The 22905-nt window shown below is 37.4% G+C and overlaps 2 protein-coding genes across 2 annotated transcripts; one reads left to right on the top strand and one right to left on the bottom strand.

Moving 5' to 3' along the window:
* Positions 1-670: 670 nt before the first annotated feature.
* c8b (complement component 8, beta polypeptide) lies at positions 671-11438 on the top strand (the record flags this gene model as incomplete). The annotated part of the gene is made up of 12 exons (XM_079243869.1): positions 671-750; positions 969-1110; positions 6552-6699; positions 8106-8247; positions 8368-8500; positions 8814-9011; positions 9092-9332; positions 10015-10143; positions 10222-10385; positions 10772-10925; positions 11107-11178; positions 11284-11438. The coding sequence occupies 12 exons, from the start codon at positions 671-673 to the stop codon at positions 11436-11438; spliced, it is 1758 nt and encodes a 585-aa protein (XP_079099995.1).
* Positions 11439-14699: 3261 nt separating this feature from the next.
* On the bottom strand, positions 14700-22323 carry c8a (complement component 8, alpha polypeptide; the record flags this gene model as incomplete). Its single annotated transcript, XM_079243868.1, has 11 exons — positions 14700-14851; positions 16900-17125; positions 17358-17515; positions 17633-17764; positions 17851-18091; positions 18633-18815; positions 18901-19090; positions 19869-20016; positions 20119-20266; positions 22028-22121; positions 22220-22323. 11 exons carry the CDS (start codon positions 22321-22323, stop codon positions 14700-14702), a joined length of 1776 nt encoding a protein of 591 aa, XP_079099994.1.
* Between the last annotated feature and the right edge of the window lie 582 nt (positions 22324-22905).

Genomic DNA, 22905 nt, shown 5'->3' with positions numbered 1-22905 from the left:
TTCAGCAAGTCATCTTGAGCGTGTCTACATGGATAAATGCATTGGGTTGCTGCAATAATGAATGCGAATAATACTAAAATCATAAACGCCCATTAATGCTAGATTTTAAAGGTATTGCGTTCATTTGATGTGAACTGCTAAATAAACTTGAGTCGAGTTGCATGATTGTGCCATCCCGTAATTCCAAAAATCAATGAAGCTGGACAAAGTTTAAAGATCTTATTTACACAAACATGCCTCAAACTATTTGATTTAGTCTGTTATGGGAAATTACCTGACGATAAACACCTGACCTCCAGCAGTTACAGCCATTATCCTATGCATGAGATTACTTCAGATTGTATCATGATAGTTTGTGATGATTGAAAGGATCTTTGGTCAAATCTGAGTTTGAAAGATTTGCAGAATTTGACAGATTTGGACCAGAGTGTAAATCTTTCACAGTTAAGTAGGATGCTTGGGTCAACCCTGCAGAAAAGAGACACTCTAACATCAAAATCTAACATCCCAACACCTGCCTTTGTGGCTCAAAGGATTGTGTATTCTGTTCCACCTTTGAGCCTTATAGCAACAGTGAGTTCATATCAAGGCCAGTATTGATCAGTGTGTGTTTACACAAGGAGCTGAACAGTGCCTTCTTGTCTGTCACACTTGGTCATAACACACAATCATGCTTCCTGTAATGATACAAGCGAGAGCACTCAGTTCTCACAGCTGCCTTCTCATTCTTCTGAGTTTGGTGCTGCTAAGGTAAGAGATTTATCCGTCTGTTTTGTGCAATGAATCGACATCTTGTATTTTACTTGCTGACTGAGTTTAATGAAATTGTTTTTGCTGCCAAAAACCAGATGGCACTTACAAATGCTCAAACATTTCTTTTCTATCTATCTCAGAGTTTAGTCGTTCTGGTGAGAGCAACATTTGTTAGATATGTGCTTTTAAAGTGTCACTGTCCCTCATTTTTGCAGTAATGTAGGCCAAACATTTGCAAGCAATGAGGGTCCCCGTCTTCGTGAAATTCGATCCGCAAATAATCCAGTTCAACCAGTGGATTGTGTCCTATCAGAGTGGACTTCATGGTCACGCTGCGATATCTGCCAAAAGAAGAGTGTAAGTATGATATCAGAGAGGGGGGACAAGCAACAACCCTTCATGACTAAATCCATGTGCTAATCAGCATGCCCTTAATATTTTAAATTAGCTATACTGAATAATGAGAGAAATAAGGACTGAAAATTACCTAAACTTGTTGACTTTTTGTCAGAAGCAACAGCATTTAACCTATCTTAATGGGATCCAAAATGGTAACATTTGCATAAATTAGCCAAATAATTATACTTATAAATAAAATCCAAAAATGAAGTTAAAAGGAGCGATCTGTGTGACTGGACCTTACCTCTCAGCTAGTATTTGTAAATAGTCAATGCAATGCACAGAAAGCACCTGATACCAAACGGTTAATGCTAGCTGAGCAGCTCAGGCTTTGCTAACAAGGACATGCAACAAGGAGTCTTGATGTGTTCCTTCATTCAGAATCACAAAGGATAAAAAGCTACATTGTGAGTAATAAAAACGTTTATTTTACACAAATCTAACAGTCTTTGGGCAAAGGTTTTGGGAAGTTTTGCGCTATATACAAACTACAAACTATAGCAGATTAGCTTACCTCGCTAAAATCAGAACAATAAACGTGATAGCAAGAATTTTATCAAGAAGCAAGAACAGTTTACCTGGTTATCTAAACGCTACAATGATTACATAAATACATACAATTGGCCAAATATAAAGTTTTGATTATTTTAGATTAATTTATTTTATTTTACACACGGCGCTACACAACTTAACAACACAACAAAACCAAAAAAAAAAAAAAAAAAAAAAAAAAAAAAAAAAAAAAAAAACCACACCTAATTGCACCACCATGATAGAAAAGCAGCAGGAATAATTAAAAACATGTAATACCTGCCTGTGACGGGGTTCTATTCGCTGTACAATGATGTGGCGAAGTCGTGGCTCCTTTTCTGATGTGGGTTTTATTGTGCGCATCAATCTCCACAGTGCAGTGATATTTACAGTGACCAGCCAGCTATTTACACAATTTACAAGTTTGTATTTTTAATGGCTGCCCGCTCTGCAAACCATCAACACTCCGTTTTTATTACTCACATCAAGTTCTCCCACTAACTCCTCACACTCTGCCCCGGTCCGCTCTGAATGAGCGTCTTAAAAACACAATGCCCCGTCCTTTCCCATGAACTTCCCATTACTACAAATAAATGGGATTTTCCCCCAAATGTCCCAACAATATATCGACCACCCAAAGAAACCACATCAACAAAGTTCATGAACATAACCCCATACATATTTCCACAGATGAACATAGAAAAACATAATACGACGGTGTATTTTTCTGAAAATCCGTTAGTCACGGGACGATGACGTCTTTGCCGCATTGCGGCATACTCCAGCCATAAAACACAGGTAAACCTCTTAACCCAGTTTTCACCAACCCCCCAGCAGATGAAGATGACACCCCAGTAGTTTTCCCACCCATAACCTGATCCCAGTATTTGTAGCAAAACCAATAGGTGTGCACCCCTATTAGTCTGCTACCTGACAGGTGGCATAACTGAACTAAAGCGGCTACGTGGGACTGCGAGAGATTTGCTGGGCCTGACGACCCGGAACACAGTCAGGTAGGTGGTTGGGGGTGTGGGTGTCAGTGACAAGGCAGCTTTGTCACACTGCCCTTTTCTTAATAAAGAAAAATAAAAACAACAAAAATGGTCAGTCAGCCACTTACTTGGCAATCAATCCCAATACTTTGAGAAAACAGTGATAGATAAATCAGATAGATAATTAATTAACATAATATCCGTTACTAACTTAAATCATGTATTCTAAAAATTCTGTTTTTGTACATTCTTTTAAACTAAAATATATTTGTACCCATCTAAAATTTTTCCTGTAACTTATTCCATAAATTAACACCCGTTACTGAAATGCACATCTGCTTTAATGTTGTCCTTGTAAACTGAAGTCTAAAATGAAATTTTCTTCTATATTCTTTATCTTTTGATCTAAAAACAAACAACTTCTGTCGATTTTCTGGTAAAACTTTCCTTTTAGCTTTAAATATAACCAGCAATGTCTGGAACTCAGTTAAGTCTTTAAGTTTTACAAGTTTTGATTCATGAACAGTGTATTGGTGTGTTCTTTTGGATCTACTTTGTGAATAATTCTTTCTTTTTTCTGTCAAATAAATGAAGACTTTAAATGACTGGCAAATGTGTTGCCCCACACTTCCACATAATAGCTTTAGTATGGCAGAATAAGTTAACAATACAAAATTTGTAAATCACTATATTCCAACACAAACTTTACATTGCGCATAATAGCAATATTCTTTGACATCTTTTTTTTTTTTTTTTTTTTTTAGTATAAGCTATGTGAGATTTCCCTGTCAGTTTGTCATCTATTATTACATCTAGAAATCTAAACTCAGACACTGTCAATATTAACTCCTTCTATGGCCAAACTTACATCCTTGTCTTTTTTCTTGGTAAAAACCATAAACCTAGTTTTGTCTAGATTCAATGATAACCTGTTGTTTTCAAGACATTTAACTAATGAAAAGTTCCACCATTTCATTAGTTATACTCTCTAAAAGAGCTTTTAAATTGTTACCTGAACCAAAAAAATTAATATTGTCAATGAACAAGACAAACTTTGTATGTCTAAAATGTCTAATGTCTAAAACAAAAAGTTTAGGTCCCAAAATTGACCCTTGTGGAAAGCCACATTTAATATGCATGCACTCTGAAATATTGCCACCAAACTGTACGTACTGTTTTCTGTTTTCCAGATAATTCCTTAACTACTTTAGTACAATTCCTCTCACTCTATATGTTTCTAATTTAGAAATTGGAATAGGGTGATCTATGTTGTGATTATGTTAATGTTAAAGATTATTCAAAAAGTTCTGGATAGATTTTTATAACATTTTCAGGAGTTGTTGGAAATGTGAAAAGGAAGAAGTGATTTAATTTTGGTGATGATCAGGATCACCATTTGGATTCAGGAATTTTAAAGGATTCTTATCACCTTACAAAATAGGTTTTTTTTCAAGATTTAAATAATAATTTCAATAAAATTCTACAAAAATTAAGATGTTAATATATTTTATTTTATTTTGATTTCCCTTTGAGGTAAATTCTGTACAGCTTGGACATAACACTATAGCTAAGTTTGAATGTTTCAAAATAAATCATTGGTAAGCTGTTAAGCTTAATTTCATTTTCAACTGGTTCAGGAGTCGTTCTTTTAACTTACTAAAGCACATTATGTTGTGACTGACTGGGAATCAGGGTGACATTCATATGATGCAAATGAAGAGAGTTTGGTAAAACATACTGGAACCTGTAAAAACATTTGTGTCAGCTGGAAGCACAGATGATGGGCGGGACAGAAATAACTGTGACTAATAGACTAATCAAAAAATTATTTACAGATCAGGCGATTTATTAAATTAATCGTTATTTGCAGCCCTATATATACATCGTTCATTTTTAAAAGTTACATACTGGATAAATATGAAAAAAGAATAAATAAAATATAGGAAAATAAAATATTTTATAACGACTGGATTGCATTTGGAATGACACCTGATGGTTGCCGTGGTGACAGCCAGTAGTTATGTCATCTGCAGCAAGGAGAAAATAGCCAGCTTTGTGTCTGAATTGCCTACAGAATGAATGCACTATAGAGTGTAGTGCTGTAATGAGGGCTTCGGGACTGGTGTGGAGATTTAGACACAGCCATTAACTTGTTTTTCTGCATCATTTTGAGACAGAATATGAAGGTTGTGTCATCATAGATGCAATATTGTTATTTTGCTTGATCTTTTGTTTGTACATATATCTTATGTGCTACCTTCAGTGTAATGTTTCTAAGCCAGAGCTGTAGGATTAGCCTATAAAATTATAATTTAATACCTATAAGAAAAAATTATTTGTTCAACGCATATACACAAACAGATTTTTAATGCGCTTCATGAATTATACACTACCAAATTTTAAATCAATATGAATACACAGAAATAAAACACTGATAATTTTATCAGAAAGGACTTCATTCATTGTAATAAATTAGCCAAAAATAGGTGTAGGATATTACAGGGTGTCAGGTTTCAGCAAAATTAGCAGATCTTGCATTAATCAACAAATTAGATCAACTTTAGTTACTCCCAGTATGATTCAACCTCCTCCTGCTTTTTTCTCTCCCCATCTCTTCACTTCTCTATAAGAAGTGACAACGTCTAGCCAAAAAAAGCCAAAAAATGAATAAAATAACCAGTCATCAGTGGTTGTACATGGGAGAAATTAGACACCATTCCTTACAACAGGGCTACTCAATTAGATATTGGGCCAGATTTTCTAATGAAAAAATTATCAGAGCCAGTAAATAAAGGGAAAATAAATAAATTAATTAAAAAAAGACACATTTACATTTTGAAAAATAAGCAGTTTATTGATTTTTCTATTTTAAATTCAGTCCCACAAGACAAAGGCAAATACACAAAATAAAATAATGAAAATTCCAGTGAGAACCTGTTTTTCTCTTAACTTTTAAAATAAAAAGGTCATATCAAACTAAACTTCTCAATGTGGTGCCTCCTCACATTATAATCTTTAAACACCGCCACACACTCATTGCATATTAAACATATCGGTTTAATATGTGAAGTCAAAACAAACAAATACTTATCAGTCCAGGCGGGGTTAAAACTGCAGTTTTCGTTGTCAATTTTGCGTTTTGGGTCAGAGAGTGACATTCTTGTTAGCGCTACTCTTACAACTTCAAAACACAACAACACACGCTTGGGTTATGTTGCTAGGCAACCAAGAGCTGCATTCATGGTCTGCACAATTGTAGAATTGTAGGCTTCTTAATTAACGAAGGAATGACTGAAGGTTTTTGATTAATATCTTTATTCTTTTGCATAAGCAGGGCCACATAGAAGTTGGTTCTGGGCCGCATGTGGCCCGCGGGCTGCCGTTTGAAAAGGCCTGCCTTACAAGATGGCATGCATGATTTACAGCTTGACACATCTTCTTGTTGCCTCTACTGTATGCAGTTCCTCTTAACATGCAGCAAAATAAATGGATCTAAGTGCAATGCACTGCCTGTTATGACCTCCATCCCATTTGGATATAGTTAGAAATGTTATAATCCCTGCCATGCAATTGCTTGATAGATAGTTCTGGGGCATTCAACATTTTGACATTTAATAGCTGTATTTCTCTGTGGACTGTAAAGAGCTCCACTGCAGGCAAAGGTCTAAACTGATGTACTCTAGTCCTCTATCTCATCCACTTTACGAGCGGGAGGATTAATAAACTTGACATGACAAAGTGAAAACAGCTCTCTAATGTGATTTCAGCTGTTATAGCTCCCTGGAGCAGTTTTCAAGCCACCTTTATTGGGTAGTAGCAAACCTTCCTCTGTGTCTTTATGACCCTTTATGTGTTTATCTCGTTCCAACCATCCAGTACCGCTATGCTAAGCTGGAGCAGCCGTCTATGTTCGGAGGGGAGCCGTGCAGTTCTCGTGGCAGCCAGGAAAAGAGCTGCGAAGTTTCAGGCCGTTACACATGTGACAATATACCTCTTTGCGAAGGGTTCCTCTGCACCCAAACAGGTATCTCCTGCCTCGGCTCCTGTACTTCACCTAACGAAGAGTTAGCGAGTGTCGTTTAAAATTTCTACCAATATTTTCCTGTACCTTACTGGTAGTTTAGCTACATTTTTGTTTGAAATGCCTTTTTTCTTTTGTATAAGCTACTGAAACTACAACCAATGTTGAGCCACATTAAATAATGGTTTATTATTTTACTTTCTGCCTCTCCACTGTAACTTAACTCAGTGGCAATGCATAAAGAGAAGGTACAAAGCATTAGCATTAGCTATAGGCTGGCGTTCAGAGGATAAGATGTGCAGGACAGAGCCAGCCGTGAGTTTTTGTGGTTGATATGTGAGGCCAAACAAGTTAGACAACCACTATTCTTACTGACTAGCATAGATCTGTTTGTTGTTGGTCCACATACATGTCAGCTGACATTTTTGTTCCACTATTTTTACTATGATGTTGCTGAAAGGACAAACAACTATTTATGTGAAATTAGATCTCTGCTTGGTTGTTGTAGCACAACAGATATCTACCCAGAGCAGAAAACAGGTGTCAGAGTGTATACAGCAGGGTTTAGATGAGGACTATTCAATTTGGCCCCACAAGGGTGGAGGTCCTGCAGATTATTGATACTTCCCTCCTCCAACACACCAGACTCAAATTAATTACTCAATGTGCAGAACTTCACAGCAGCCATTTAACCTGAGTCAGGCGTGTTGCAGCAGTGACACATTGAAAACATGCAACTGAACAAAATGGTGCTGGTTTCCAGGAAAGAGATTGTATGCTGCATTTCTGTTGCGCTTGTTGATCTTTAAGGAAAACATTTTGTCCTTAAGCTAGCAACTACACTGCAAAAACTCAGCCTTAAAAAACAAGGAAAAAAAAATACAAATGTTGCTTAAAGTAAGATAAATGATCTGCCAACAGAACAAGAAAATTTGGCTTGTCAAGACTTCCCAAAACAAGTTTTTAAAAAAAAAACTCTTAAAACAAGAAGAATTCTCTGACATAAAAACTAAGAATTATCTTACCTTTAAAAAAATAAGCATATGTGTACTCAATTTAAGGTTTTTGATCTTCAGTTTCTGCAGTGTAAGCTTGTTAGGACTTTTCTCTCTCATTCAATGAAATTGTTCACTCCTTTTCTATTTCACTTAGTCTGCTTTATGGTCGTGGAGAAGCTGGCATCTATCCCAGCAATTAGTTTGTAAAATATTTATATTTTGTTGTCCTAAAGTTAATAAGCAGCCGGTATTTGTTCTGGATACAACGGTGCAAATAAATTAAAGTGACCAACATTTAAATGTATATGAGAATCTGTGAACAGAAATGAATATTTGTTAGAAATTTTTTAAATGCAAGACGATATATTGCAGAAAACCAAAGCACGGTGCTGTTCTGCATTTCTCTTTCAGGACGCTGTGTCCACAGAACTCTGCAGTGCAACGGGGAGGACGACTGCGGGGACATGTCGGATGAAGTTGGCTGTGGAAAGGTTACAAAGCTATGCAGGGTGGAGGCTGAGGAATACTGGGGGATTGAAAACCTTGCTAAAGGGTCCGTCCAGTGCCTGTCGTTTCAGCAGTTTTTTTTAAAGGAGTTGTTTCTAAAACTGTCGCTTTTCTCAAATTGTTCTCTGCATCACTGTTGACACCGTTGCCGCCGCTTTTCTTTCAGAATCAACATCCTGAACAGCAACCTGGAAGGAGTGGTGCTTGATAACAGATACTACGGAGGAGGCTGCCTGCCTCATTATATCCAGGATGTCCCATTCAGGAAGCCTTTCAACCTGCAGCAATACACACTACAGGTGGAAATGGCTGATTTAAGACACCACATGCACTTTGTCGATGTCCATGTCTTTATTATCGCCTTTTTTTCTGAGCTGTCCAATGGGCTGCGGAGAAATAAGACATGAACATTAATGAACAGCTGAATGAATGGATCATCAATATTTATCACATTATTATTTCTAACCTTCTAAATATGGAGTGCAGCCTGTCTTTGGCTCTTTTTCTCAATTATCTTTAACTTGATTTAAAAGCATGAAGGTCTTACAGCGCCACCCATGTGTGTCAAAGTCTCTGCTGGTATGTTTAATAATGTCGTTCTGCTGTCCACAGACAAAAGGCACATATGACTTCACGATGCGGTCTTTTTCATCATACTATGAGTACATGCGCTACAGTATGGAGGAGTACACTTCCAAAACCTCCTTCTCATTTGGCATTGCCGTTCCGGGCGTTTTTCATTTCGGGTTCAGTTACAGCGACTCAAAATACAAGAAGTCGATTCAGAAGACTCGTCGAGCTTCTGGCAAGGTGAGATCATCTGGAAAGGTGAAGTGATATTCTGAATGTGTCGGCTGTCAGCAGACATTTACCCGTTTTCTGACCGGCAGACCAACAGTTTTGTTCGAGCCAAATCGGAGCTGGAGTTGGCTCAGTACATACTGAAGTCGGACGATTTGGTGCTCCACCCCGAGTTCCTGCGCCGCCTTCGCGCCCTGCCACAAACTTATGTTTACGGGGAGTACAGACAGATCTTCAGAGACTATGGCACCCACTACGTCACCGAGGCCGCCCTCGGTGGAGAGTTTGAGCACACCATCGTCTTAGACAAGGAGAAGCTTGAGAAGTCAGGTGGGAGTGATCGCCACCCTTAGAGTGCATTCACATCAGGATAGCCCTCTAGACTTGTTCCTGCATTTAATGGCAGATCCACTTCTTTGGTCCGAATCAGAATTCATTGGGCGCATTCACATTTCCCCAAACAAAGCGGACTTTCCGACCAAACGGACGAAGATTCGAATCAAAAAGCTGATATGAATGTTAGGGCTCTGACAAAAAGTTTTTGTCCGGATTCGATTCGATTTAGATTTTTTTGGGTGCCGATTCAATTTAAATTGCAATTCTCTTCGATATTGCTGATTTTTGTAGATTAAAAAACAAAATAATTTAATAAAACCTTTTCATTTTTCTTGATTTCAATTAGGAAAAAAACAACACAGTAGCCAGACCATCATTCTGCTGCTATGATGCCCAAGAAGACAAGTAAAAAGATCAATAAAGAAAGTATAAATGACAAAAATTTTTAAAATGGATCATTTTAGGTTTATTAAAAAAAATAGATTTTTTTTAACAAAAAATTCGATTTTAAAATTGTGAAGCAAAAAAATCCTGATTTTTAATGTTTCGATTCAATTTTCCCACTCCTAGTGAATGTGCCCTTAGATTAATAGGAGTCAGACTAACAGGAAAGCCTTTGAAAGTTTGAGCAGCAAAATGTAAATCAATAACCACTCTCTGCATTTGTTACTTCTAGATTATTCTCTGGACGACTACAAGAACTGTGTGCAGGCGGGCATTAAGGCCGGAGCGAACATATACGGTGTTTATGCGTCAATAGGAATTGAAGGTGGATCCTGTGACGGCCTTCTGAACGAGATGGGAGGTGAGGCTTGTTGTATGTCGTGAAGTTAGAAGAACGTCTGCTGTTTTACACCTGAACTGTTGCTGTGTCTCTTACCAGAGGACACAAAGAATGGCAGAATGGTGGAGGACTTTCTTGCTGTCGTAAAAGGTGGCACCAGCGAAACAATCACGGCTCTGTTGTCTAAGAAGCTCCCCACTCCACAGCTGATGAAACTTTGGGGTGAAGGCGTTCGCTTCAATCCTGATTTCATTCGTAGAACGGTGAGAAACCCGGTCACATTTTTGTCTCCTTATGTTGTGGTTGTGGTGTTGTAGCTTCAAATTCGTCAAAATTTGAAGCTATAATCAAACTGTGCGAGACAACTTGATACGTGGCCAGTCCTGGCACAAACACACAGAGTCCAAGTACAACAGAGCTGATCTGGAGCGCAAACAACAAATGATTCCAAAGGAGGATGAGTGCCAAAGACAAATAGGCCTCCTCTCTGCAGCACAGTCAGGTTTCAGCACTCGTAGGGGCTTTCAAGTTGGCTCAACACACACACACACACACACACACACACACACACACAAAAAAAGGGAGAATTTTTCAAAGTTTTAATTTAAGCTGTGAAAAAGATCCTGGTTATCCTGGTTTGTGTCACTAGACGCGGCCGCTGTATGAGCTGGTGACCTCCAGAGACTTCACCCAGGCCTCCAGCCTGAAGAGGAACCTGAGGAGAGCCTTGTCAGAGCACCTGGCAGAGACCAGCTCATGTCGATGCACTCCCTGTCATAACAATGGAGTAGCTGTTTTGAAAGGTAATGTGACAGAAGTTTTTCTATTCCTCCATCCATCGTTATGAGAGAGTTGTAGGGTTTTAACTCTTTTATGAACAGAGTGAAAACCTGAAACATCAGGATACATTTAGTCAAGTTTTGCTTTCAAACAACTGAAATGAGTTGAAAAAAAATACAGTGATGACAATGTTTGTCTCCGCAGGCACAAGGTGTGAATGTGTGTGTCCTTCTGGGTACCGCGGACAGAGCTGTGAGATCACTTACAGGAAAAAAGGTTGCACACCTAAATGCAACACGACAAACATCCACATTCAGACATTTATGTTATCCATGTGTGCTAATCCCATGGAGCCGCTAATGTGAGGCTGATATCTTTTAGATATCGGCATTGATGGCAGCTGGAGCTGCTGGGGGGCGTGGTCATCCTGCGGCGGGGGGACGATAACGAGGACCCGGCAGTGTAACAACCCGGCGCCCAGAAACGGAGGTGCTGATTGCTGGGGACTGCAGCAAGAGTCTACGGAGTGCTTTTAAAATCGCTGAGTCTAAAGATGTCATAAAGATTTCTAAAATGTCTTTGACCAGCAAAAAACTAAACCTTTTGTGTGTCTTTTGGCTGTTTTGCGGTAAAAGTCTGCAAAAGTCTGGAGCTTCTTGTCTTTTCTTTCCATTTCGCTTTCTCGTAATTTGTTAATGTGTCTCCAAACTTTCTGAAGGTTTTTACAGTTTATTTTCTGATGGAAAAAGAAGCTTTTTTCATTCATTTTCAGTCCAGTCCTGTTTCAAAATACTTTTAAAGGATCACAGCTTTTGCCTCTCAACTGATTATTGCTGGACCCGCGACCCTTAACTGGAGTAAGTGGTATAAAAAATGGAAAAATAGCCTGAAAATATTACTTTTTCTTTTCTTTTTTTTTTTTACATTTGTTCAGTCACTAAACCCTGACCTACGAATTATTTATGCACAAGAAAGAAACATAATAGTTTTAACCTCTGTTTCCTCCTTCATGGCCAAAAGCTGCTAGAAATTTATCAAACATCTATCAACTGTGATGACAGATGATAGGAGTGATTTGTGTGTGTGTGTGTGTGTGTGTGTGTGTGTGTGTGTGTGTGTGTGTGTGTGTGTGTGTGTGTGTGTGTGTGTGTGTGTGTGTGTTTGAAATAATTTCTGATTAGCAAGATGTTTATTAGATGTTGATCTGAGGAAATTATTTCAGAAATAAGAAAAGCAGCTGATTCAGGTGGAATCCAGTGAAAAATGTCAAATACTATTTTTCTTCCAAGTGAACTGACACTGAATATATGGTAGTGAGTTTAAAATATGTTGTTTTAATGGAGGTCAACGGAGCATTTTTGACCATAAAGGTCACAAGTGGGAGTATCTGATACTATATAAAGAATATTAAAGCAGTCATATAAATGTTGTTGCTTATTGTTAACATATATGAGACTGCAATCGCCACAAAAACCCTCATTTTCCATGTATAGAAAATAATTCAAGTTTTTTTGTTTTGTTTTTTTCTTTAAATATATAATGTAACAATCCAAATAAACTTAAATATTAAAATTGATTGAAAGTTTGGTGGTTCTGAGCAGCTCTGAAGTCATTAGTTATTTAAAATAAAAGGGGGCGATATGATGATTTTAAATGTGTTTGCTTTTGCATGTACATTGTTGTACCTAAATGGAGATGCTACAGAAAAGGACTCTGGATTTAAAAATATTTACGAAAATGAAAAATCAGATTGCACTAGCAGTAACAGTCAAAATTATCATTAAAAAAATCCTTTAAAAATAATAAAAAATAAAGAAAAACTGTAAGACTTGAATCAGTCTTCAAGAATTTTAGCAGCTTGATGCAAAGTCATGTTGTCTGTTTTCATTTCATTTTATGTTATTGGTTGATATACAACAAATGCCAAAGATGGCACGCTGTGACATCCATAAAATTAAGTTTTTTTCACCAGTGAAATTATTCCAAAACAAAATATTAGCTGAAAACTCTCAGCATGGTGTGCAATGTTTTTCTTTTACACAGTAATCTTGAGACACACGCGATATATCTGTTATCCGTGCCTGAAGAGGTGATGAAGATCAGTGGGACCAAAATGCAAATAAAGATTCAGAAGTGAGTAAAACGTCTATTCAGAGTCTGTTTTCTGTTCTTTAAAAAGCAAAAAATGTATTGAATAAGAGCTGCCTTCATTTGCTGCATTCTTCACCTGTGATGCCTTTTATGACATATTGTGCTGAAATTTGGGGAATTGTATATAAAACAAGCTCAGACCCAATAATTAAACAGCAGAAAAGGGCTAGAAGGATAATAAATGAAGCTGGATTCCGTGACTCTACAAATCAGCTTTTTATGAGATCTCAAACAATAAAATTCCTGGATATTGTACACTCAAAAACATTAGAAATTATGTTTTCAGTGATTAATATGATAATTCCAGTTTCTATTGAAGAAATGTTTAAGTTAAAGCAGGGGATATACATCTTAAGAGGGTTACAAATATTTTAAATTTAGTTTAGCAATATTTGTCAGAAGAGGTGGAGAACTTGGCCCAGTTCTTTGCAACAAAGATAATTGTATTAATTCTTTGTATGTTAACATAGGTAATATTGTGGGGTGGGAAGAGAGGAAAACAACACAAAAAGCCTGTAGCACTTCATGTAAGGACCTGCGTCCAACTGGACAGTTCACTAGCACCTTCCTATGATGTCCTCTACTGTTTGATTTCATGCTTGTGTTGTTCTCACTCAAATAGAATAGAATAGAATAGAATAGAATAGAGGGAAGTCTTGGCTTCCCTGCTTTGGCTGCCGCCTCCACAACCTAGCGGAGGGAATGGCCTACATAGTGACATAAAGATGTGTAATTCTTTGTTCATTTTCAAGAAGACTTTAAAATCCTTTTTGGTTGTTGACTGATGGATTTTTGTAAAACTATGATTTTACTTTTGGATTTTAAACCAAAATAAACCAAAATAAAAGCATTCATTCATTCATTACTTCATTCATTACTTCATTCAAAACAGTGTTTTAGTTCTTTCCTTAGTAAGTAAGTGAAAAAAAACTCAACAAGTGGAGGATAAAAGAAGGATGTGGCACCTAGAAATGCTACTTTACATGAACAGGAAATGAAATTGAAGAATAAATAATTCAGAAAAAAGCTGTCAGGACCTGAGAGATGCATCTGGTTGTTCAGCTGATCTGACTGCTGATCACTGAAGCTTCATCAGAAATGGTCTCCATGTCAAACAGGAAGAAAAGACTGAAGTATGACAGATGGCTGAAGAACTGGAAAACATTTTAGTAAATTACTGCACATTATTTGCTGTTTTCCAGGTAAGATAAACTACCAGTTAAAAGTTTGGACTCATTCACCTACTGGTTTTAATGGAAAAGTGTGTCTAAAGAACATGATGGGTGGCTGAAGACTCCTGCACAGCAGTGTATATGCTCATGGTGGGTCACATATGAATGAAAACGTGTTTAAAGGGAATTACTTCTACAATGGATGTTAAATCATGTGTTATGTCTTCACACACACTGACCCGGATCCAAGTGCTGTTACTCAGAATAAAGCTCCACATATGAAGCAACATAGAAAATGCCACATAAAGATGAAGAAACAAGCACACACAGAGGACAGAGCACACATTTATTAGTCATTCTGATGTCCAGGGTGATCTGTAACGGATACTTTTTCTAGCTGATGGCTGTTACAGAAGAGTTTATGCGCTCAACCTCATCTTCAGCTTGCAGAAATGAACAAAAAAAAAATCATTTTTAGCAGTGCTGACTTTGAGTGGAGGAGCCCAGGCAGAATGCTCCACCTCCATCTGGTGCAGGATTATTACAGGATCTTGACCTCGTCTTCTTCCCCGATGTGCACGCAGACCACGACCCCCAGCAGGACCATGACCCGTCAGTCTTGGCATCTGTTGAGAGAAAAAGCTGATTTGAAACTTTTGGCATGCCGAGAGCAAATGTCTGCAAAATGGCACCACAGAACACTGTTAATTCTCAATTTCCTGATGGATTGCGTTTCTATTTTAAGTACAAAACATTTAGCAAGTATTTCTCTGGCCACAGACATGTAAAACAATTATTTTCACTGTAAGAACTCGGACACATAAAGGAAGTCTTCTGTTTACCACGGTGCTGTGCTGGCACGTTCTTTATCCAACAAAAACAAATGGATGAAAGCTGTAGAAGTCAGTGTGGAATTATTAATACAGACATTAGAGTCATAAAAGAGTCATAGAAGAGTATTTTTAATAATTAGATGTATCAGATTGTTTATAAATGATTGATTAACCCAGCAAAGCAAAACAAAAGCAAAGCGGTGCAAAGTTTATTTACAGGTTTTTTTATTTTTTCCACTGGAGGCAATGAATGCATCAAAAGCTGCATTTCCACAAACAGGTTCAGGTCGGATCGGATCGGGTCGGGATGGGACGGTTAATTGTAATGTTACATTCCTACAGCCAACCATGACCTTATCTGCCAAACTGCGCATCAGCCAGATCCTAAATGCCTCAGCTACGTAACAGCATGACGCCATCACAGCATAACAGCAAAACACAACTCAGAAAGGAGGAATGTTGGTTTTTCTAGGATATTTAATCAACAAAAAGAAAATTTGTTTTTAAGCCACGTTGCCCTGGAAATAAAGTTGTTTTGTTTTTTAACCAATCAAAGGATTACTGTGTGTCAGACTCCTTCCTTTGGGGTTGGATCAGTTAGATTGGTGCCTCAACCGAAGGGTACCAAATAAATAGGTCAGGTTGGGTCAGATATTTGGGTACGCTTCCCCCTTTTTGCAAGTGGAAACACAAATACATGCATCGTGGCCCACCCTGCACCCACTGGTGGAAGCGACATTGAAGAATTTACAAACTAAAGAGATTACCAAGATGTTTTAGTGTGTTGCCAATGTGTTGCAAAGTGTCAGAAAAGGTGGTTTGAGATGAAGGTTTTGGGTCATTTCGCAGGTCAATGACCTGAAGCACAAAGCAAACGGATGATAGAGTGGTTGAAAACCGGCCAGCAGTAAGCCATGATCTGTGGGGGTTGAAAACTTTTGAGAAGTTAAAAAGAAAAAATGCTACAAATTTTAAGGAGCTTGAATGTGTCACAAAGGGTAGAAACTACAAGAATTTTTCAATCTTGTTGGACATTTTATGGATATGTTTTCCAGGCATCATGCGATAACCATTATGCATATCCCAGAAGACCTGATCACACAGGGTTTACCTCTGCAAATAGCTAAGGAAAGTCCGAATAACCTCTGGAACACTGAAAGGCTTCAGAAACTACAATACACTGCTTGCTGGACCTCTCTTGCTTGGTTTGAAACTCTTAGGGGAACAAAGGTATACGTAACAACACAGCCAAGCCTCCAAGAAAGTCACACAGAAGGGTGGAAGTTGAGGACAAAAATGGATTAAATGTTTTACACCTAAACAAATGTTTTCAGTTCCTTCAATCAGGTTGAGTGTCTGGCCTTAAAGTATTGGTTAAATGGAAATAAATGGAAATCAATAAGCGTGAATCAGAAAACTGAGGTTGACAGTGGATATCAGTAAAAAATCATGCTAGCATTTAGCACAGATGTGCATGAATACAAAATCAAGAGCTAATAGCGTGGCTTAATCTATATTTAAATATGTCTACATCTTCACCTTTTACTGATGTTTACCGTGGATTAAATTGGATGTATTAAATTAGTACTTAAAGGTTGTTCAAAGGAGACGAACCACTGAGGATTTCTCTCTAGTAGCTCAACAAGCTGGGTTGAGTTGTGAGAAAAAACCATATGTGGGACAGATGTGTTCTCTCATCAACTGGTGGTGAACTTGTTCTATTGATCAGCTGGATGCAAACAATTTGAGTAGATAACTTTAGTTAATTTCAGGTTTGTCTGAACTGTTCTTGCATGTTTTGTAACAGGTGTAAGAATATTGCTTCTAGAAATTAAACTCACCTGTCCTGAGAGTCCTCTCACAGGCCAATCCCTCAAAGCCTGACTTACAGAGACATTTACAGGAGGTGCCTGCAAGGACGGGCATCCCGTTGTGTCGGCACGGGGAACAGCGACATGGGTCAAACTGCTGCATATACTCGTCCAAGGCCCTCTCCAAGTTGGTCACCCTGGCCCCCACATGGTCAGCAGCTGTGCTGAAGCGAACAAGCTCGTATATTGGCATGAGCTAGGGACATGTGTTTGGGAAGACAGAAGTCATCAAGAGAAAATGTTACCAGATGCCACATGGCATACCTTCTTTAGCCTCGTTTCCACCATAAAAAACAATAAGATGTGTCGGGTGTATAAGGGTTCCCATTCCAAGTTTTTGCATGTGGAAACAAAATTAAAAAAAAGAATATTGTCCCGACCTGACAGACACCCGCTGGTGGAAAATGACCTTTTATTCACAAACTTACCTCAAAATCAGTCAATGCAGGGTGGTATTTAAGAGATGCTCCCCATTTTCTGTATGTGTCCGTGTCCCTGATGACCAACACGCCAGCACTGGTCTCTGTCACTCCACCCTTCACTGAAGTGATTATATCCTCAACTATAGACAAATTTGAGGAGTTTCCTGCAAAAAAAAAAAAGTATTTATTTATTATAGGAATCATTTTCTATGTAAGCCAAAGGAATATGTTTAAATCTAATCAATAAAACAAAAAAAAAGAGAAGAATTCAGATGTCTTACTCTTAACGGGCTGAAACTCCTTTTCACATCCTTTTGCTTTTACCTTTCCTCCAACTGTTAATTGATCAGTAACCGGATAACTTATGCCAAGAGAAGCACCGATACACAGCTCAGTCCGTTCAGCGTCGACATCTGGAAGAGTTGGAGAGGAAATTAAAACAAGTGTTACTTTGCATTTCTCATTTCACTTCTTCAACAAACAGAAACGTTTGCGTTACTTGTTGTCGCCATCGTGGTTTTGTTTAAAACGAAAATATATTCCAGCGTTCCCCCCATTGTTCCCTCTGTGACATAGTGGGTCCCAAATGTTTTCAAGAAGTTGGAGTACATCCCAAAGTCGTATTGTTCAGGAAGGTCCATGAGTGCAAAATAAAAGTCTTCATGAAGCATCAGATCACTGCTTCTCATCTTGAAGTGAGCGGTTTGCACTTTGGACCAAAGCCGAACAAACCCAAGATCCTGCAGGCATACAACAAAAAAGAAGAATATTAACACTTTGGAGGTATGTAAAACATTTTACTTTTCAATTTCAGGTATAACACCTAGCTTACGCACACTGCAAGCTAAGGGTTTCATCCTGATGAATCATAATTAATAATAAGTTATTCTATGTTTAATCTCATAAAAGATTTCAATTATTTGAAAGTTCTGATTAAAATATTCAACTTGTACAGTTTTTGTTGGATTGTTAAACTAGAGAACATGAAATTAATCTCCACAGAGATGTTAAAAGAAGAGGTGATGCTCCACAACGCTGAATATCAGCCTGGAACAACTTTTCACAGGTGTGTCTCTGCCACCAGATTCAGTGAGCCAATATTTTCCATGGAATGGTACCAAATGCATCGGTTTCAACATCTGATATGTTGTTTATGCTCCAAAGATGGGTTGATGAGAAGGGTTGTGAAAAGAACAAACAATTTATTAATTCTGTTGCATTTACAACAAACTAATCTGCTGCTTTATGGTTCAAAAAAGCACTTTGGTCTCAATATTTTACCTGACTTTGATACTTTGTTGCGTTTTTCAGAATCTCAGACTCGCTGCTGCCGCTTATCCCAGCTTCCACATAATAGACCCCAACAGTGACCCCGCCGTTGGCTGATGAAAAGGTTTTCCTGGCGTTCAGCACGCTTTTCATATCTTCAAAATATTCATGAGAGCCCTTTGATGTAGCTTCAGCCTGAAAAAGGTTCACATGTTAAAATGATCATTTTATTCAAAGCATTGACTTGAAAAATCTGATGAAACAATAAATATGTAGGTACCATAAAGCGGTAACCTTGGTAATTGTAAGGCTTCCGGTAATTTTTCACTTCATAGTTGTAGTGCAGGCTGTCGCAGAACGCATCATATTGGAATTTCCTCCATTCACCATTATAGACATAGTCACACTTTCCTCCAAAGTACTCTGGGTCAAGTACTTGATCCGCAAAGTCTCCAGTTAGGATGTTGTAGCTTTAAAAAGGCAGAATGATTGAAATTTAGCATTTTAAATGAGTACAGAAATATAAACACAAAAAAAGTGTTTTTAAATTTGTATATGTGAGTGGTATCAGTGTGGGTTTGTCTTTAAACTTATCATTGCAGAGGTTTAACATTTTGTTTCATTAAGCGCTATATATATATATATATATATATATATATATATATATATAAATGTACATATACATGTATATTATTTTATCATCACAGCTTTTCAACAACCATAGAAAAAAATCTAATTATAATTTATACATTTAGGGTTTTTCCCCCTTTTTGTCATAAGAAATCCTGAGTTTTTCAGGAGAAAAACATATAATATGCATTATAACATTCATTATCCAAACCATTTAGACCGAATAAGGGTGGCGGAGAAGGGGGAGCCTGTCCTAGCAGTCTTTGGGCGAGGGGCAGCATACACCCTGGAGGTTGCTAGTCCATCGCAGGGTCACACAGAGACAAACAACCACTCACGCTCACATTCACTCCTATCGGCAATTTTAGAGTCTTATTAACCTAACATGCATGTCTTTGGATGGTGGGAGGAAGGCAGAGTACCCGGAGAGGCATACATGGGGAGAACATGCAAACTCCACACAGAAAAGCCACTGTTCGAGCCACACCCCCAGCCGAGGAGCCTCAAGGGTTAATTATGCATTTCAGGATTATACTTCATAGCTGCTGATAATCAACTATATATTACAGTTTATTTACAATAAATGAATGATAATATTTCGTGCAATGTAGCATTTACCCTTGTGTGCCACGTTTGGCACCAGGAATTGTAATGAGGGTGGCACATTTATCCTGTCTGCGGTTGAAACTTGTACATTCATCTTCATCAGAAAAATCCAGACAGTCATTTTCCCCGTTACACTTCAGGGTCTGGCTGATGCAGCGCCCTGGAAGGACAAGTGGAGATTTGTTTACTTATGCATGCGAACCACAAATATCACCTTCGCTCAAGGGAACGTGTCATCTGAGTGGACGTGGGTGGTACTTGCCTGATTGTTTACAGGTGAAGCTCTCTCCACAGTAATCCGGCACCATACACTGCGTGTTTGCTGCTGGACACACCAGGCTGTCCCACAATGTGCTGACACACTGTGACCCACCAAACTGAGAGGGTTTCTCTAAGTGTCGGTAACGAAACTAAAACACAATTCAAAATGTTCTCATGTTGCGTTTAAAATACACACTGAAATATACAGAACCTCAGTAAAGACAAGACACATTTTACATTCATATAAAATTACACAGTGCAACTCTCACGTATCACTAAGAACATGATGGACATATTGATCATGTGGGCATTTTTTTTCACATCATCTGGTCAGATTTTTGGCTGTGTTACTGCATATGGCATCATGTTTTGTCTCCCTCATAAGAAACTTTGAAATTTAACTTTAAAATTTCTCGAACAGGTCAGTATAACAATGTAAAACAGAAATATCCTCAAGAGTCATTAAGGACAAATAATCCACTTCCCAAAATCTGCTATAAAAACAGATTAAACTTGTTTCTGCTTTTTTTTTCTGCACACATTTTTTAAACAACTTCAGACTTGATCAAAACTAACAAACACTTTTAGGATTTTAAAATACCAGCTTTAATTTATATTTGACATATGCTGTTTGCATTTGTTTTCATATTTAGCTGTTATGCTGCAAACAAGTGGAACAAACTGCGAGTGGAGATTAAACTGCACTAAATACAAATACTTTAAGGTTAAAAACATTTCTTTTGCACCTATGCATGGAATCTGCATAGTAACTTTTAACTGATATTGTTTTTAATTATTCTAATTTATTTTATTATTTTATAGTAATTTTGTGCTATTTGTTGTTTTCCTTTAAGCTTCTTTACATCATCTGTAATGTTTTTAATGCTTCTTGTAAAGCATGTTGAATTGGCCTATACATGAAAGGTGCCGTACAAACAAACTTGCCTTGCCTATTAAAAGAAAACTTTTTACTTAATCTGTCTTAAACATGATAATAATTGATAAATGAATAAATAAATAAGGATTTAGCTTTATTCTTCTGTTTGTGCAGCACCAGTTTTACAATGTACTATCCATTCAAGTCATTATGAACAGAAATTTCTAATGTTAAAAAACAACTGCGATAAATAAAAAAAAAAATTTTTAAAACACAAATGTTTTACTGGGGTTTAAATATTTTAATCAACTTCTATCCTGATAGAAACATATAAAGTTTGAATGATATTTAAGACTGTGATGCTACTACAGACATAAAAATAATGATAATATAATGTAAGATTTTATCTTAGATATAACTCAGATATCCAAAATAGACTTTAAAAAATCTTCCAGTCAACCAAAATTTTGTTTCATAAAAAGAAGAAAAGTGATAAAGTCGGCATTTAAAGAGTTGAAACTATATAAATGTTTGAATGTTTGGTAGTATTGTTTATGGCATTTATGGAGAAAATACTTAGACAATTTTTCCCACAAACTTTTTAAATCAACGTGTTGCAAGCAAACATTTCTTTCCTGAATGACTCAAAACTGTGATCATTTTAATTGATACCCGAGAGTTCAAATCAGTCGATTCCAAGTGAAGCTTTACAATGTGTGACGATGTAAAAAGTCCTGATAGAGTTGTGTATTTAAGACAAAAGGTGCCAGGAACATGTGGGAACATGCTGCAACCAAGGCTCGCTTTTATTGATCCTCTCAGATTGCTAATTCAGTGCTCTCTTTCAAAGTGCTGATCCATCAAATTTAATCTTCTCCATGGTGATTTGTTTCAGATACTATCCTGGGATTTATCATTGCCAGGTGTTTGGAAATCCTCCTTAAAACAAAATCTATAATCTAACCTTCAGTCAACATTTTAGTTATATGTGTAGTTGAGTATAAAAACAAGAAAGAAAGAAAAGGTTTATTACTGCTTTGTCTGTGCAGGAGTTACATGGTGTCCAAGATGACCAAGGCCCCGTTTTACACTCAATGGGTGCTGGTGGGTTCGCAGATCTGGCCTTCCTAAAAGCAGGCAAATACACACACACACATTATTTTATATCATCATACTACTTCATTGTCTCAGATCTACTTCAAATTACTTCCATGGAGCATTTTACCTGGCATTTGTCCACGATGTTCTGGATGCATCCACAGTCGTGCTGAAGTTGACGAAGAGATGCAGTGTGCATAAACTCAAGAAGACACGAATAAATGTCCCCATTTTGAAAATGAACTACTCCAAAGCTTTCAAATGGTACAAAACAGAAAATCTGTTTTGAGCCTGAGAAGATTTTCACTGCTGTAATCTTGACCAACAGTGAATGATTGATCAAGAGTAAACACATGCAAGAGTTGGGAAAGGTTTTTTTTTTTTTTTTTTTGTTAACAATTAATAACCCCACAAACAAATCTCCACAAAAACAACATTAATCTATTATTGTTGGTGAATATAAAGCATTATTCTACAATATGTAGTGACAATACTAATACTCTAATATTTATAATAACAGTGACTGTTATTTATGTCTGCTTAGTATGAATAACTTTTCTTATTTGTTTTATTTTTGTTGTTGTTTTTATTTAAAGTAACAACAGTATAACATGTATAAGACAATCTTCACATTAAAAAGTAACAGTGCAACAGCATGGGACGTTATCATGATGTGTTGTTCAGGAACGAGTGTGTTCTGGAGCCGATGCTCTGTAGCAAGCAAGAAGAGCCAACTTCCAAGAGCCAAATCCTCCGCCACTCCCGCTCTACTGGGAATCCATTTCGACTAGGTGGGATGTTATTTCCATTGAC

Source organism: Telmatherina bonti (assembly GCF_933228915.1).
Source record: "Telmatherina bonti genome assembly, chromosome: 7".
Classification (NCBI taxonomy): domain Eukaryota; kingdom Metazoa; phylum Chordata; class Actinopteri; order Atheriniformes; family Telmatherinidae; genus Telmatherina; species Telmatherina bonti.
This window is presented reverse-complemented; position numbering and strand designations above follow the sequence as displayed.